At 46.0% G+C, this 15,993-nt stretch overlaps 1 protein-coding gene across 1 annotated transcript in view; it reads left to right on the forward strand.

The window, feature by feature from the left end:
- The window catches only part of LOC309560441 (uncharacterized protein), a 226,558-nt gene that overhangs the window by 59,973 nt on the left and 150,592 nt on the right, over positions 1–15,993 (forward strand). The window contains exon 7 of the mRNA XM_082264075.1: positions 8,839–8,879. Within this exon, the coding sequence (XP_082120201.1) occupies positions 8,839–8,879 (41 nt within the window). The remainder of the gene's footprint in view (positions 1–8,838; positions 8,880–15,993) is intronic.

Here is a 15,993-nt window from a genome sequence, read left to right on the forward strand (position 1 = left end):
GTGATTTCCATACACTCTAATGTCACACAAAGTACAGAAAGAAGGGAAAGTGCTCCTGGGCCATTCTGTTTAGGGATGAGGAATGACCCTCTTGGCCTTCTATTGTTACCTGGACCTGTTTGTATTTTATGCCGTTTCTCACCAATCAGTTGGATGGCTTTTGGACATCCTGTGATAAAGACAATAGATCCTGTGTGCTGTACTGTATGACTAAGAAAATAGGTTTTTCTACCTGTAAAATCAGTTTCTTGGAGTACAGTACCGGACACAGGCCCCTCCCCCTGTTCTTCTCATATCCCTATTGCTTGCTACAAAACTGAGGCCAGCTGGTAGTGGGCGGGGTTATATAGGGGATCCAATAACATTCCCCTGCACATAAGTGTCATAGTCCAACAGGAAATGTCTTATAGTAGATATGGATAATCCCCTTGGAGCCTTGCTGCCCTCTAGGACTGGGGTTGTCCTCAGAGACTCTGTGGTAATAGATGATCACAGAGGGCGTACTGGCCTAGTGTATTATCCAACATCATTTTTATTAACAGTAAGACAAAATAAATATCTACTCACAAACATATGTGGTTAAAACACCCATCAGGCTACTGATCATGGCTCCACTTTCCCAGGCTGGCCAAAGACTCGATCTCAGGGGGGACCTCACCAGAGTTGCGTTTCAAAGGTATGTCCTTCATCAGAGAGAAAACCTGCTTTTGGCTCTGATGAAGGACATACCTTCGAAACACATCGAGGCTGCTCTATGCAAAACTACTGCACAGAGCAGGTAAGCATAACATGTGTGGTATTTTTAAAAATTAAAAAAAAAAAAAGCCTTTAATATCACTTTAAACAAAGAAAACACATGCACTGTTAGAAATAAATATATTTGATACATTTTTATTATTATTATTATTATTATACAGGATTTATATAGCGCCAACAGTTTGCACAGCACTTTACAATAGGAGGGAAGAAAATACAGTTAAAATACAATTCAATACAGGAGGAATTAGAGGGCTCTGCTCGTTAGAGCTTACAATCTAGAAATCATTTCAATCCTGCTCCTTCAAATTTTCTCATCACTGCAGTTGAAAACAAACATTTATTTTTTTCCTTACTAACAATTACAAAATAAAATGAACATTCTTAAAATGAAACATTGTTTTAATGATTGGTCTACTATTGTATACCCAGCACCAGTTCAAATTTCTGTTTCATCATTGCATGTGTGTTTATTTTTGTTGGATATTTCTGTGAATGAGTAGCCAGGGGTAATATGTATTCCTTACTCATTCACATAGGGGAAGGGTTGGATATCTGAGGGCCCTCTTTTACATAGGTTTCCCCTTTTAAATTTCATTTTTAGGTATTGTACATATTTTTTTAGAGACCACACACCGCTCCAGGTGAAAATGCTTTCAAAAATCCTCACAGTAACAGCACAGGTGCAGGGTGCTGGCTCAATGTGCAAGCCATGTAGAACAAAAAAGTATGTCTGGACAGCCGCACTCCAATGCAAATATAAATGCGTTTCACACTACTAACAGTGCTTAATCATCGCTATGATTCAGCACTGTTAGTTTGAAACGCATCAGTTGTCTTTGATCAGTACCTCCTGTATGCTGTGGTATTTTTATCCTCTTTTCAATAAATATTTGTATTGGAGCGCAACTGTCCAGACATACTTTTTTGTTCTATACAATTTTTTTGTTTTGCCTGGGTCCCCCTTCAAATCTATATGATATCCTTATCAAGGGCAATGATCTGCTCTTGGATTTTTGGGGATCCCTGTGCCATTTCATACCAAGAAAAGCTGGCAGGGGAATGTCATTTTGGAGCAAATGTTTTCTTTTTTATAAAACCTGACGTTTGCTTATGTATATAAGACATCTTCCACACATAATATTTAACTCTTTCACTGCCACTGACATATGGCATACATTGGCCCCAGCGGGGGTTTTATCCCACCCAGAATGTGTGTAAATCCAACAAGTCAACTGTCGGCTGTCAGATGGAAGTGATCTGGTAGCTTTTCAGCTGCCCAATCACTTCCACGAATCCTGGCAACAGTCAACCCCCTCGCATAGTTCCCTGCCAGGTTTGCTAGATTTTCCACACTCCCATTGGTGGACCTGGGACTGCCCCCCCCCCCCCCCCCGCTGATTTTATAACCCCCATCCCCACATACACGCACATAATATAAACACATGCATCGAGTGCGCCTATGCATGAAAATGTCAACTGCACTACACATTCTATATAATGCCATCTATGATGGAGTGAGAGCAATAATTCTAGGCCCAATATTCACAGTTCACTCTCAACTGAAGACCTGTAGGAGTTTTTAGGGCATCAACTATAGAAAAATTCAGGGTACCAAAGTTTGTTGCCATTTCAGGGGTGCACACAATATTATGACTTGGCATGTCTGATATCTATTTACTTGATCCAACCTCATATTTGAAATTTTATCAAAAAATGAACTCTCAAATTAACTTTAGTATAAGTTTTATTGAAATTTTGTGATTGATAAACTGTTGCGTTAATATGATGTGTCATAAAAAAATTAAACTTCCAATATTTTATTCTCTAGGGTCTCTGCTTTCCGAAAATATGTAATGTTTTGAGGGTTTTAAGTTATCTTCAAGTCTGAAATGGTATTTCAAAGATGTTAAAAAAAAAATGCAAAAATGACTCTGGCACTGAAAGTGTTAAAGAATTTTATATTCTAAATGTTTAGAGCTCCCCGAGGAACTGTGTGTGTGTTCTTTTTTATTTTTCGTTTTCAATGATTTTTATTGGGTTTTTAGAGACAAACAGTAATAAAATGTTACAGGGCATTACATACAGATAGCAGAAACTTCCAAGATTGCATGGCAAGGAAGCTTGGTAAATAATATAAGCAAGACATTGCACATTCACGTAAATTAGCCATAGTTGCCATGTGCATGGTCATGGAGATTCAAGAACCAGATGCGCCCGGCGATCATTCTGTCAGTTGTCGCCTGGGCGCCCCGGAAGGGCACGGGCCACCCCCACACCAGACCGCAAAAACTACACAGGGTCCAGGGGCAGGAAGGTGGACTCCGCAGCATAGATTACAGAGGGGTGTAACGTTTCCTCCAACCATAACACGGTTAAACAACGGAGAGAGGAAAAAAAAAAAGGGGGAGAAAGGAGAGAAAGACAGTAGAAAAGGAAACTTGCCAGAAAGAAATGGAAGAAGAGAAGAGTATCCCAAGAGGAGATGAGCGCGCTATTGTGCTGCTATGCTATAGGGTCCAGTAAAACAGCCAAGCTACAATGGAGCAGACAGGTAGTGGATCCAGGGTTCCCACGTCTTGTCAAACTGGGCTCTGTTGTCCAAGAGGGTTGCCGAGACGCGTTCATTAAGCATGATCCACGTTAGCTTATGCTTTACAAGATCAAATGGGATGGCCGGTGATCTCCATGATCTGTTGATCACCAACCTGGCTGCCGTAAAAATAAACGCTACCAGTTTCCTAGCCCTGTTCTGCACACCCACAGTGGAGTGTCCGAGCAGGGCTTGTTCAGGGGTTTTAGGTAAATTGACTTGCGTAAGTGAGTATATAAAGTTATAAACTCAGATCCAAAAACGCTTTACCTTTGGGCATGTCCACCACGTGTGTAATACTGTACCCTGCATACCGCATCCCCGAAAACATGCTGGAGAGCCATCTCAACATATGCCGCAGTTCTCACCGGGACCATGTACCATCTCATCAAAACCTTTTAATTGGCCTCTATCAAGGAAGTATTTATGTAAGATCTAGAGGCACGTTGGGCCATCTGAAACCAGTTGCCAAGTTCATGGGTTATGTGGAGATCCTGTTCCCATTTCTGCATATAGAACAATTTCGTAGAAGAGGAGGTCAGGATCCCGTACATTTTTGAGATGTGTCCTGTGTGCTTATCATATGATCCACATAAATATTCCATCGAGGTACATGTAGAGAGGTCAGAGACTGATTGCAGGGATTGCAAATAGTGCGTAATCTGATTGTGGTGGTAAAACTCTGAGTTGGGAAGGTGATCTCTTTCTTTCAGTTCAGCCTTATGGCTGGAATACACGATAAGAAAATCGGCCAAAGATTTCTGTTCAGGGAGCGATCGGCCGATATTCTACTCGTTAATGCCCAGCCATCAATGAGCGATATCGATATTGTGAACGAAAAATACCATTTGAAAAACCCAAAAAATTCTCTTGTCTCGTTTGCGAATGAACGATATTCTATACCAGGCATCACTAAATGGCAGACCGCGGTCCAGATCCGGACCCAGTTAATGTCTCATCCGGACCCCTGCGGTCCCACCCTTTAGAGTCATTCTGCCCACAGCCATCACCACTGCCAGTCTCACAGAGCCAACAGCTGGAGGCAGGAAAGCTCTAGACCAGGCATGTCCAACCTGCGGCCCGAGGGCCGCATGCGGCCCGGAACCACAGGCAATGTGGCCCACTGCCCCCTGACAATTATTATTTTTTTGCTGGGGAGGAAGGAAGTTGAGTCCAGGGCACTGCCACAGTGCCTTCTACCTAACTGTAGGCAGAGGCTGCCTCGGAGGGGAGGGGGGAGCGCTGCCGGATTACAAGCAGATCAGGGATCTCCTGCTTACCCAGCAGTTGCTGTCATGGGAAGCCCCGCTTCCTGGACCGGCTCCTATGATAGACAGCACATTGGTGACTTCTATCATAGGAGCTGGTCCAGGAGGCAGGACTTTGTATGACAGCAGTCGCCGGGTAAGCGGGAGTTCCCCACTCCAGCGGCTCTCCTCTCTCTTCATTGCAGACTGCATTGGATGGGCACGCACTGGTGAGGCTGCATTGGATGGGCACTGATCAGGCTGCATTGGATGGGCATGCACTGGTGAGGCTGAATTGGATGAGCACTGATCACGCTGCATTGGATGAACACTGATCAGGCTGCATTGGATAAGCATGCACTTGTGAGACTGCATTGGATGGGCACTGATCAGGCTGCATTGGATGGGCATGCACTGGTGAAGCTGCATTGGATGGGCATGCACTAGTGAGGCTGCATTGGATAGGCATGCACTGGTGAAGCTGCACTGGATGGGCACTAGTGAGGCTTCATTGGATGGGCATGCACTGGTCAGGCTGCATTGGATGAGCACTGATCAGGCTGCATTGGATGGGCATACACTGGTGAGGCTGCATTGATGGGCACTGATCAGGCTGCATTGGATGGGCACGCACTGGTGAAGCTGCATTGAATGGCACTAGGCTGCAAGTGCCGTGCGATCCCCCGGCTGCCGCGGGAGACTTAGGATGTCTGCCGTCAGTGATAGAGCCGCTGTTTCCTGTATAGTTCCAGTTCTGTCACAAGCGGAGTGATATGAAATGCAGTCCGCCTGTGACAGGAGCCATACAGGAAGCAGCGGCTCTATTCTCTACTGCAGCCGCTGCTTCCTCCAGCAGTACCCAACGTCATGACCAGCAGGACCCACACGACCAGCATTACCTGCCAGCAGTAATCGCCAGCAGTACCCTCACCAGCAGTAACCGCCAGCAGTCTGTAAAATAAGTAGAAAAGGTATGTGCATTAGTGTGTGCAAATTGTTGCAATATGTTTTTTAATAACCAGTTGTGTTTTGTCATATTATGTAATGTCCTTGTTTATACATGTATGAATAAGGACATGACATTTTCTGGCTGCCTAAGTCACATGTGCTAGGGGTGCAACTATCCCCCAGCACATAACTGTAGACACTGATCTGTAGACGCTGATCACTTCAAATCACTGAAGTGGTCATGGTAGTTAGAGTGTTTCTTTAAAATTTCTCAGAAGACGTAAACCTCTGTATACTGATTGCATTTCATTTGATCATCCTCTAGTTGTGTTAAATTATTGCAGGGGAGGGGGGCGCGGCGTGGGAAGGGCGTGGCAGCGTTTTATTGCTTATATACCTTAACTATAGTATATATTTTATATGCGGCCCGAGAAAATTTCTCTACACTCAATGTGGCCCAGAGAAGGTTGGACACCCATGCTATAGACAGAGGGCTGGGGCTATCCAAGTTAACAAGCAGGTGATTGGTTGCGAGGATACAGGTGCGGTCATTGCACAAACATGCGATTTGGACCTCTGCTGGAAGAATATTTTACTGACTGGACCTTTTGTAAATTTTATTTCAATACCCCTGTTCTATACGATGCTGTTGAGGTCGTTCATTTGAAATCTGTATAACCTCATCACGCATGAACACTTTTTCGACGGTTGGCGGTCAACGGTCGGGCGATATTCGGACCGTGTATGTTGGCAACGTTTTCGACCGACAAATACTTTTTCAAAAGTCGGTGGTCGAATAATCGGGCGATATTCTAATAGTGTATTCAGGCCATTAGGTATGATCCCCTTATTATCACAACAATCAGCAATACAAACAAAGCCTTTATTAGTCCACCAAGCAAAGTTGTGGGGGTGGAGACCGGGGGTGAAATCTGGATTGCCCATTATTGGAGCCAAGGGGTTATGGGGGGACTTGAATCCGTGAGTTTTCAGCAAACTATCCCATAAACTCAGAGAAAAGGATGTAGTGGGGCATAGCATTGGTGGGCTATCTTTTGGTTTCACCCACATCAAGTGGCTAATGGGTTTGGAGGGATGTTGCGCTGATTCTATTTTCATCCACACTGACTGGTGAGAGGAATGAAAACGGATCAATTGGGACAATTGCGCTGCATAAAAGTACTTGACCAAGTAAGGGGCTCCCAGACCCCCCCATAATTTGGGCGTGTATAACGTGCTCCTGTTCACCCGAGGTCTCTTCTTCCCCCACACAAAACGTAACATTTTAGATCCCAGTTCCCATAGTTCGGGCAGCCTAATGAAGACAGGAAGGGTCCGAAACAGATAAAGCAGTCTCGGCAACAGGTTCATCTTAAGCGTGTATATATATATATATATATATATATATATTTTTTTTTTTTTTTATTTTTTTTTTTCCATTGGTACACGTTGCCAAGGACAGTACCCAGCTTTCAATGCCCTTTATTTGACAATTCCTTGCCTGTTTGCCTTGAAAATGGAGGTCATGGATTTTCAAGATTTGTCTTTCATCGGAGAGTTTTGAATTAAGGTTTGCAATCTGCAGACTCTTAGACAGGTTTGCTGCAATTCAACACCAAACACATCACTAATTTGTTCCTTTTTTAAAATGTGATCATCCCGGATAGAAACTGTTACCTGTTGCTATGATTAAAGTTTGTATTTGTAGATTTTTATCATACAAACATCACCTAACTGACAAACATATCATACTAATATTGTTATTGGTGTAATGAGGAGGAAAGAGACCCATGTTCTTGTATTAAAGTCAGTGCTGGGCCTCACCATAGATATCGTAGTGATTGCCGCCTCTGCCATCCATCTTGTTACACCATTCAAGTTCTCTGTTTACTGGCTATGTAAGTGAGATTTATCTGATATTACACTTATGACAGACCCAAGCAGGACAGGGGCTCTTGGAGGGGACTGCAGGTTGGCCACTTGCCTACTGACTTTGGGCCCTGGCTTTTGAGGGGGCTCTATTCTTGGGAGTTATGTGCCTGGGGGACCCTTGGAGTGGTCTCCGGACTTTGGGAATCCAGGTCCAGGATACAGATTTTGGGTTCTTTGTGCCCAAACCAGCAATAACTGCTTTAGACTGTGAGACTCAGAGCAGATGGTAATATGATCAGCTCAGACCAACCTGATATTGGGGTCTCCTGCTATAATCTGTTTATAAGTTGTTATCTGTGTCTTTGCCCCACTGTGTGCCTCCTAGGTGTGAATTCCCATTTTTAATTGAGTCACCTATTGTTTCTGTCTGTCTGCTCATCTCTTGGACATGTGATTAATATTGTGTCCACTTTACCTTGTTATCGAATCATTGTGGAATGTTATGTATTTATGCTTATGATAATGTGTAATGTACTTTGTGTATCCAGGGTTGTGGGCTTGGTGCCATATGGTCTAGGCAACTAGGCTTGTTTAAGTGACTAGTTGTAAAGTGTAGCTCCTGGTTGCTTCTGATAAAAATAAAAGTCAGTAGCTACAAATACTGTAGCCTCTGACTTACTTACTTACCTGTCCACGAATCCAGCGGTATCTTCACCCAAGCTAATTTTTCAATTGGCTCTTGGGTGCTGCCGCCTCCATTTTGTGTATGGAAAATGCAGGTTCCCTACTGCGCATGCGGGGGGGGGATAATCTTCTGGATGAGTTCGCTGCGGCAAAGTCAGCCAGAAGTGGGAGTGGGTACCTGTCAAAACCAGTTAGCTGCTCTCCCCCCCCCCCCCCCAAAAGATGCCAAATGTGGCAGCGGAGGGGGGAAGGAGGCAAATAAGCGAAGCTTCCCCTTTTGGGTGGAGCTTCACCGATAATTAGCTTAATGTTTATGTTGGCTGTTCCTTAGCTATGTTAATTATATTCCTGTTTACAGTTTGCATTGTATACGATAATGTGATCAGGCTCTACCTCATCTTGTGCTATATATTCTGTGTGAGTTTACAATAAACAGTTTAAGTTCCAGATTGCACCTAAGCTAGTGGCGTCTAGTCCTTGGGTGCTCAGCCATAATACCTGGTTCCTGGGTCCAGACTGGAGGAAGCTGAATACTGACGGAAGCACCCAAGCCGGATGCTTGATGGTTCCATCACAACCCTGATATAGCCATCTTAGTACTGTCCGTAGTACTGTTTTTTATTTGCACTAATGTACTCAGTTGTTTGTGTCGCAAGTGCTCTAATATGGCTACAATCACCTCAAGCAAGTTAGTACTATAACAGAAGCACATGGTAATCATTGCTTTATATTTTTCAGCTTCCGACACTGGTTCTGACAACTCCAAGGAAGTGAAGGCCTGAATGTAAGTTTTGCTACATTTGATTTGACACATGTTGCCCAAAGAAAACATACTAGATACTGCCTCATATGTCCAAGGAAGGTTATAAATCCCATCTTTGACAACATATGGTATTCATTATAAAAATTGTGAACATGAAAATGTTTCACTCTTCTAAAATTGGCTGAACAAGTCAGGAGGTCCTTAAACTCAGTTTCTCTTACGTCCTCCGACAGTCGCCGCCACCTCTAAGTCATCACTATTGGGTATTGACTTCCGCTTCGCAAGAGTAGCTAGGCATAAGACTTAGTCAAAAGGGCAAAAGCATTTGCATAGACACACCCTTGGGGGCTGTCCCACTGGTCAATACCCCCCTGCAGTAATCCATCCCAACTCAGTTTGTTTCTGCCTAGCGTCAGGAGTAGTTAGGCCTTCCCTGTGCTGGGGCTACAGTCTCAGCCTTTCTATCTTTTTTATTTGATTTTCTTTGAAAATGTCAGTTTTTTCTTTGATTTACTAGCTGTTTATTTTGTCAGCTTTAGTTTTTAGTCGGATCTTCGGATGAAGATGGATCATGCGGAGCTGGGAATCGGACTGACCGCCCTGGTTCTCCAGGGCAGAGGGTCAGAGGGACCCCCAGCCCGCCATCGAGCGTTCAGCCATGTGTTTGTCCTGGCATTATGAACAACCCATCCCTGCTCGCAGCAGGGATGCAGCTGTGAGGTGGCTACCTCATTGGACATGTCTGCGATACTGCAGTGTACTTTCCTTGGCTAATGGCATTCCCTGTCAGATGAGGACAGCGGCTTTCCGTTCAGAGAGGCACCCCACGCCATCCGCTACAGGTAAGTACTTCTGTGTGGGGACCTCTGTCTGGGGTGTTGCTGTGTATTCCCCATGTCTGTACCTGTGTGGGGCTCCCTGATGCGATCCCTGTGGGGGTCTCTTTTTACATGTGCTGCGGTGCTGTGTGGGTTTGGGGGCCCCTTCCCCTGTGTCACTGCTGTGTTTTTGGGGGTGCAGACTGTGTGTAGCAGCGGCCGCAGCGGGTGAAAACCGCGCGGTCCGCCATTTTAAGTATGGGCAAGCATGTCTGGCTTCACTGTGGGCTTATCTGCATGCTGTTTTGGCGCCATCTTGTGTGTAGCAGAACGATCGTTCCGAGCACATGTTCGGCGGCCATTTTCCCGGAGCCTCCCATTCAGTTCTATGGGCAGCCATTTTCCCTGGGTCTTGCAGCTTATAGTTCATCCTCTGATGACCTCACTTCCTTTTCCTCTGAAGCAGCGATTGATGTGGTAACACTCTGTGGGGGCTCTGCAGTCTTTTCCATACCTCTTTGTTTTGTCCTTCCTGGCTCAGTTTTGTGTCCTTTTGGGGGTCTGTGTTCACTGTGCATATAGCGGTGGGCTGCGCACTCCGCAGCGACCTTAAAGGGCCAGTACCTTCTCTTGTACCTTTTTTCTGTAACTTGGGCAATGGATTCTCAGGACAACAAATTCCCTCCAGCCTTGGTGGGGGACCTCAGTCCTGCTGTACCCCCCTGTTATACCTGATTTGGCCGCCGTAGTGGCGTCTTTAGTGTCCAAAATGGAGGTGCTGATAGCTGAACGAGCTGCTAGGAAAAGGTCTAGATTATCTATCTCCTCTGATTCAGATGGTGATGTGGCTGCTGTGGCGGGCGTGCTCTTTTCAGGGTCTCGCTCATCCCTGGACCCTATGGGGTCTGAGGGGGAGGCGAAGGTGGAGGGGGTTGATGATTCTCCCCCGGGGTCGCCTGCAGAAAGCGCAACTATGGATGAGTTGATTTCTTCTGTGAAAGAAACACTACATTTGGAGGATGAGCCCACTCCTCCGGGCGTTGTGTCATCGTTTGGTACATATAGGACCCGCAAGTCGGCGCAGGTTTTTCCCTGCCCCGCTGAATTCCATTACACTGTGAGTGAAATGTGGCGCAATTTAAAACGTCTGTATGCGGTGCCTAGTCAGTTTAAACTTTTTTATCCCTTTGCGCCGGCTACGGACTCGCGCTGGTGTGTGCCTCCACAGGTGGATCACACTGTGGCCGTCTTAAACAAGGCTACCTTGATTCCCACGGAGGATACCCCAGTGTTCCGGGATCCCACGGACAGGAGGTTGGAGTCTCTTGCCCGCCACTCCTACACGGTGGCGGGTTCCTTGCTCAAACCTATTTTTGCGTTAGTTCGGGTGGCTCAGGCGGTGGCGGATTGGACTAAGGTGCTTAGACACAACCTTGTGTCTGATTCTGCCCCACCTGCCACGCTGGCTATGGTGGATCAAATTCACCAAGGGGTCATGTATTTGTGCGATGCGGCCTTGAATGAGGCTCCTTTTGGCTGCACGCCTGTGAAGTGTCGCGGTGCTTAACCGTCGACTAATCTGGCTGAAGAGCTGGTCGGCTGACCAGACGTCTCCGAAAATAGTTGCTGATTTTCCCTATGCGGGTCCTCCCCTTTTTGGCGAGGCGTTGGATACCTTGGTTAAAGGTGTCACGGGAGGCAAGAGCACGATGCTGCCCCATAACCCGAAGCACAAGTCCTTTCGTGGCAAGCGGGGTTCCGCCTCTCGACCCAGTCAAGGGTCCTTTTGTGCCTTTAGGACTTAAACCAAGGGCAAGCCATTCAAGGTCCATGGTAGCCAGAAGAAGCCCTGGGCGGGCAAGCAGAAGTCCGGCAATGCCGGTGCGGCGGGTCAATCCCCCTCTACCTGAAGGGGCGCCCTCACCCGTTTCTGGGGTGGGGGGACGTTTGCGCGGTTTCCTCCAACTTTGGCTGCTCCGAATTCCGGACAGGTGGGTTCAGGAAATCATTCGATCGGGATACAAGATCGAATTCCTTTCCCGGCCGGCGGACAGATTTTTTCCCCTCAAATCTTCATTTGACCCCAGGGCGCCTGCAGGACCTGCATCAAGCGGTGCAGGACCTCCTTGCCCAGGGGGTCATTGTCCCGGTGCCTCATCGGGACAGGTTTCGGGGGTTTTATTCAAATCTGTTCACTGTGCCCAGAAAGGAGGGCAAGGTACGTCCTATTCTGGACCTGAAAGCGCTGAACCGATTCGTGCGCGTTCGGAAGTTCCGTATGGAATCTCTCCTCTCGGTGGTGGCCTCCCTGAGCCCAGGGGAATTCCTGGCCTCTATAGACCTGAAGGATGCTTATCTACACATCCCCATTTTCGAGGGTCACTAGAGGTACCTTCGGTTTGCAATCGCGGAGGACCACTATCAGTTTGTGGCGTTACCTTTTGGTCTCGCTTCGGCTCCAAGGGTCTTTAAGTGTTAGGGCCTGTTCTGGGCCTGCTATGGGCACAGGGCATTGCGGTCTTGGGGTATCTGGACGATCTCCTCTTAAGATCGAGGGTCAACCAGGACCTACTGCGCGATCTGTCCACCACGGTACAGACGCTCCAGGAGTTCGGATGGACCATCAGCGTACGGAAGTCGACCTTGTCTCCCTCATTTCGCCTTCCCTATCTGAATTGTTTTACAAGTCATGTGTCCACAGATAGCAGCCATCTTGGCCATGACGTATCCAATTTAGGGTGTGCCCCTATCCTCAATTAACTAATTACATTTGGAAGGATTGGGAAACAGGGATTTCGGGCACAAAAGTTTTTTAAAAAGATTTCTTTTATTCAACACAAAACTAAATATTTTAAAATCATAGAAAAATACAGGCAGATAATTGTGTATTAAGGACACAGTGAGACCACACAACAGTGGTCTATGTTGTACAATATCTCAGTGCATAGAACTTATAAAAGTCGATTTACATATAGTTCAAAGTACAAGATCATTCGTAGTCATATAATCCTTGGAAACGTATTGCTTGATATCAGAAGAACCGCCGACGGACACCCAAACAGTATGGTGGCGGTCAGCGGGGTCGACTGAAAATATAAGTTAACATTCACCATGTAATATATGACCTTTGCTCGACATGTTTCGCTTTCTTAGACAAAAAAGCTTCATCTGGAGCATATCATTTCTTTTGTCTGTGTGAAAAATAACAGTATTTAGATAAATTACATATATATGTTTTACCTCATTTTCAGTGTGTTTATAATTACAATTACATATCATTTATCTCTCCTTTTAATTACATACAGTCGTCTTGCACATCTCAGATAAGTCCTTCTATTTTTACAATATCAACACAATGTAACATTGGGTCTTACGTTGCATTCAGACACTATAGGGGTTTAGGGGAAAGAACGGAGGCTGCCAATAGTGAGTATATGTGGGGATCCATGCTGTAGTTATAGTATAAGCATATATATCCTGTTTATATATCTGATAAATGGACAGAAAAATGTATACATACCTGTACATATAGTAATCAGGCACATATCTCAATTTCCATAGAGAATTCTTTAACGAGGAGGACTGTGCGTTTTGGGAAGCTCAAAAAGTATAGTGACATAGTAGTGAGGGTAGTCACTCCATGTCTCATATCTGGGTGGATGAGAGCAGAAGAACAATATTTCTCAGAATAGTAGGCGTTTTTATTCTATGATATCACTTTAAGGGAAAGCCCATAGAAATGCTAAACCATAAGCTCAAGTGTTTCAAAGTGGTAAAGTCAGTGTGCCTCATGCTTGTTATAAGAGTGTGTAAGTACCTATAGAGCCCCTAGATTATCTGCCTTAAAAGGGGCAAAAGAAAAGACATATAGTCATTCTGGACCGTAGGAATGGACAGGTGCCATGCGTTTCTAAACGGTTATGCACCAACATATAGGATTTACCCATTCATATATGGGTTACCCCTATAGTAAAATACATATTATGTATATTGGTTTGCTTCCATATACATATGTGAGTATGTGTGTGTAATCAATTTTGTATCCGGCCCACCCTCCTCCATAATGGTAGGGGGGGGGGGGGGGTGACCAGAGTTATATATAGATAAGCAGTTGCTACATAGGGTCCAAGATGAGTACATGCAAAGTGTACTTAGAATAAACATAGGTAATAGACATAGTGGTGAATATATAAAGTGCCACCCAATATGATAGTTCCCTATGCAGTACGAAAGTTCCAAACATAAACAGACACTTTAGCAAGGCTCACCAAACTTGGGAAGGACCAGAGCTTAAATGTAGGGAGCATATCTCCTCTGCTTGTATGTCGGCTGTTAAGCACAGTAAGATTAGGGTGAATTCCCGGATATCACAAAAGTGTAATGTTACAGTATTAGTACTGGCCATATAAAGCTTACCCCTTGCCACGCTGTTCCCAGCTTCCGCACAGTCCTCACTGGATGGGTAACCTCCACCATACCAGGGCTTGTAAATGGCGCCCTTAAGTAGCATGGATCCCGGGCGGTTCGTCAAACGGACGTCACCGCCCTGGCCACTCCCACCGGACATCGCTCGAGAGCCAGCGCGGGGACACCCCAGCGAGGCTCTCGGCTTAGTCACGGGTGTATGCAGATCATACAGAGGCAGGAAGTGCCTTCGTAGTCCGCTCAGGTGCCACAGGAAGTTCCGCCCGGAAGGGGCGGAAGCTAACCTGCGGCCTATCTGGCCGCACATATCTCACTGATGAGGCCAAACCTCCATGCTTACCCACACTGCCCCCACAGGATCGGTCCGCAATTACATGAGGATTCTAATTGCCTGAAATGAAAAAACAACACAACAAGACAGAAATTATATATAAAAAATAGATATAAAAACATATTTCACTAAGGTATAAAGATGTTCCTGGTAGACCAGGAAATATATATCGGTAATATATTTGTTTATCAAAAATTATTATATAACCATGTTTATTTTTTGACATTAACCACTAGTGAGGGCGTTCAATAGTAACAGCCCTAATGAAAGAACAGGGGCTAAACTGCCCCCTACCAGAAACACTTCCATACTTCAAACCCCAAGGGAAAGTTGCATATTTTGACTTATTATAAATCCTCAAGATCATAGTATTGATGAGATAGGGATTATAGCACAAAAAAAATGTTTGTTATACATAAGGAAGGAAGAGGGGTATATGTGCCATAGAACCTATTTAATGTGAAGAGGTATCAGAATAATTAAATATATATATATACGGGGGGAGGATGACCGCGCCAAAACCAAGCAGACACCCTGACCCATATATCCCACATAGGGCCTTTATCGTAACCAGAGTATGCTACTCGAGGTCAATTGGGTCTATTGGCATTAAGTAAGCAAGGAAACCTTCACAGAAAGGGTTTGTACGACTGTGTTTCGTTCAACCCAGGTCTATAAGTAGCATTGAGACGCTCTATCCAGAGAGTCCCTATCTGGGAATGATCCTGGACTCAGGCAAAGGTGTTATTGCCGGAGGACAAGCTCCGGACCTTGCAGGACGAGATCAGGTCCCTCAGGGACAAACCTTCTTCGTCACTAAGGACCTGTATGCGGTGCCTGGGGTTGATGGTATCGGCCTTCGAGGCGATACCCTTTGCTCAGTTTCACACGCGGTCTCTTCAAACAGAGATCCTGGTCAGGTGGGACAGGCTACCTCAGTCCCTGGATCTGAGTGTCTCATTGAGTCGCCGGACCAGAATGGATCTTCTGTGGTGGCTCCAGTCCCCGACGGTGTCGGGAGGCAAGTCCTTCCGTCTGTTACTGTGGACAGTAATTACCACGGATGCCAGCCTGTCGGGCTGGGGTGGAGTCCTGGGCAACCTGTCTGCCCAGGGGACTTGGTCGGGGGAGGAATCCTCCCTTCCGATCAACATCTTGGAATTGCGAGCGATCAAACTCTGTCTCTTCCAGTGGTCGGATCGACTCCGGGGCTGTCCTGTTTGGGTACAGACGGACAATGCTACCCCGGTGGCTTACATCAACCACCAAGGGGGCACCAGGAGTGCCCGGGCGGCCCGGGAGGTGACCGACATTCTGTCTTGGGCCGAGACTCATGTCCCGGCGATTTCAGCAGTTCACATTACGGTTGTGGAGAATTGGCAGGCTGACTATCTCAGCGGCCAGACCCTGGACCAGGGGGAATGGTCCCTACACCCGGAGGTCTTCCAAATGCTGTGTGCGAATTGGGGATCCCCGGATGTGGATCTGTTCGCGTCACGGCTAAACCACAAGGTGGAAAGGTTCGTGGCAAGAACGCGTGATCCTCTGGCAGACGC

The sequence above is a fragment of the Pelophylax lessonae genome (assembly GCF_965119305.1).
Source record: "Pelophylax lessonae genome assembly, chromosome: 7".
NCBI classification, from domain to species: Eukaryota; Metazoa; Chordata; class Amphibia; order Anura; family Ranidae; genus Pelophylax; species Pelophylax lessonae.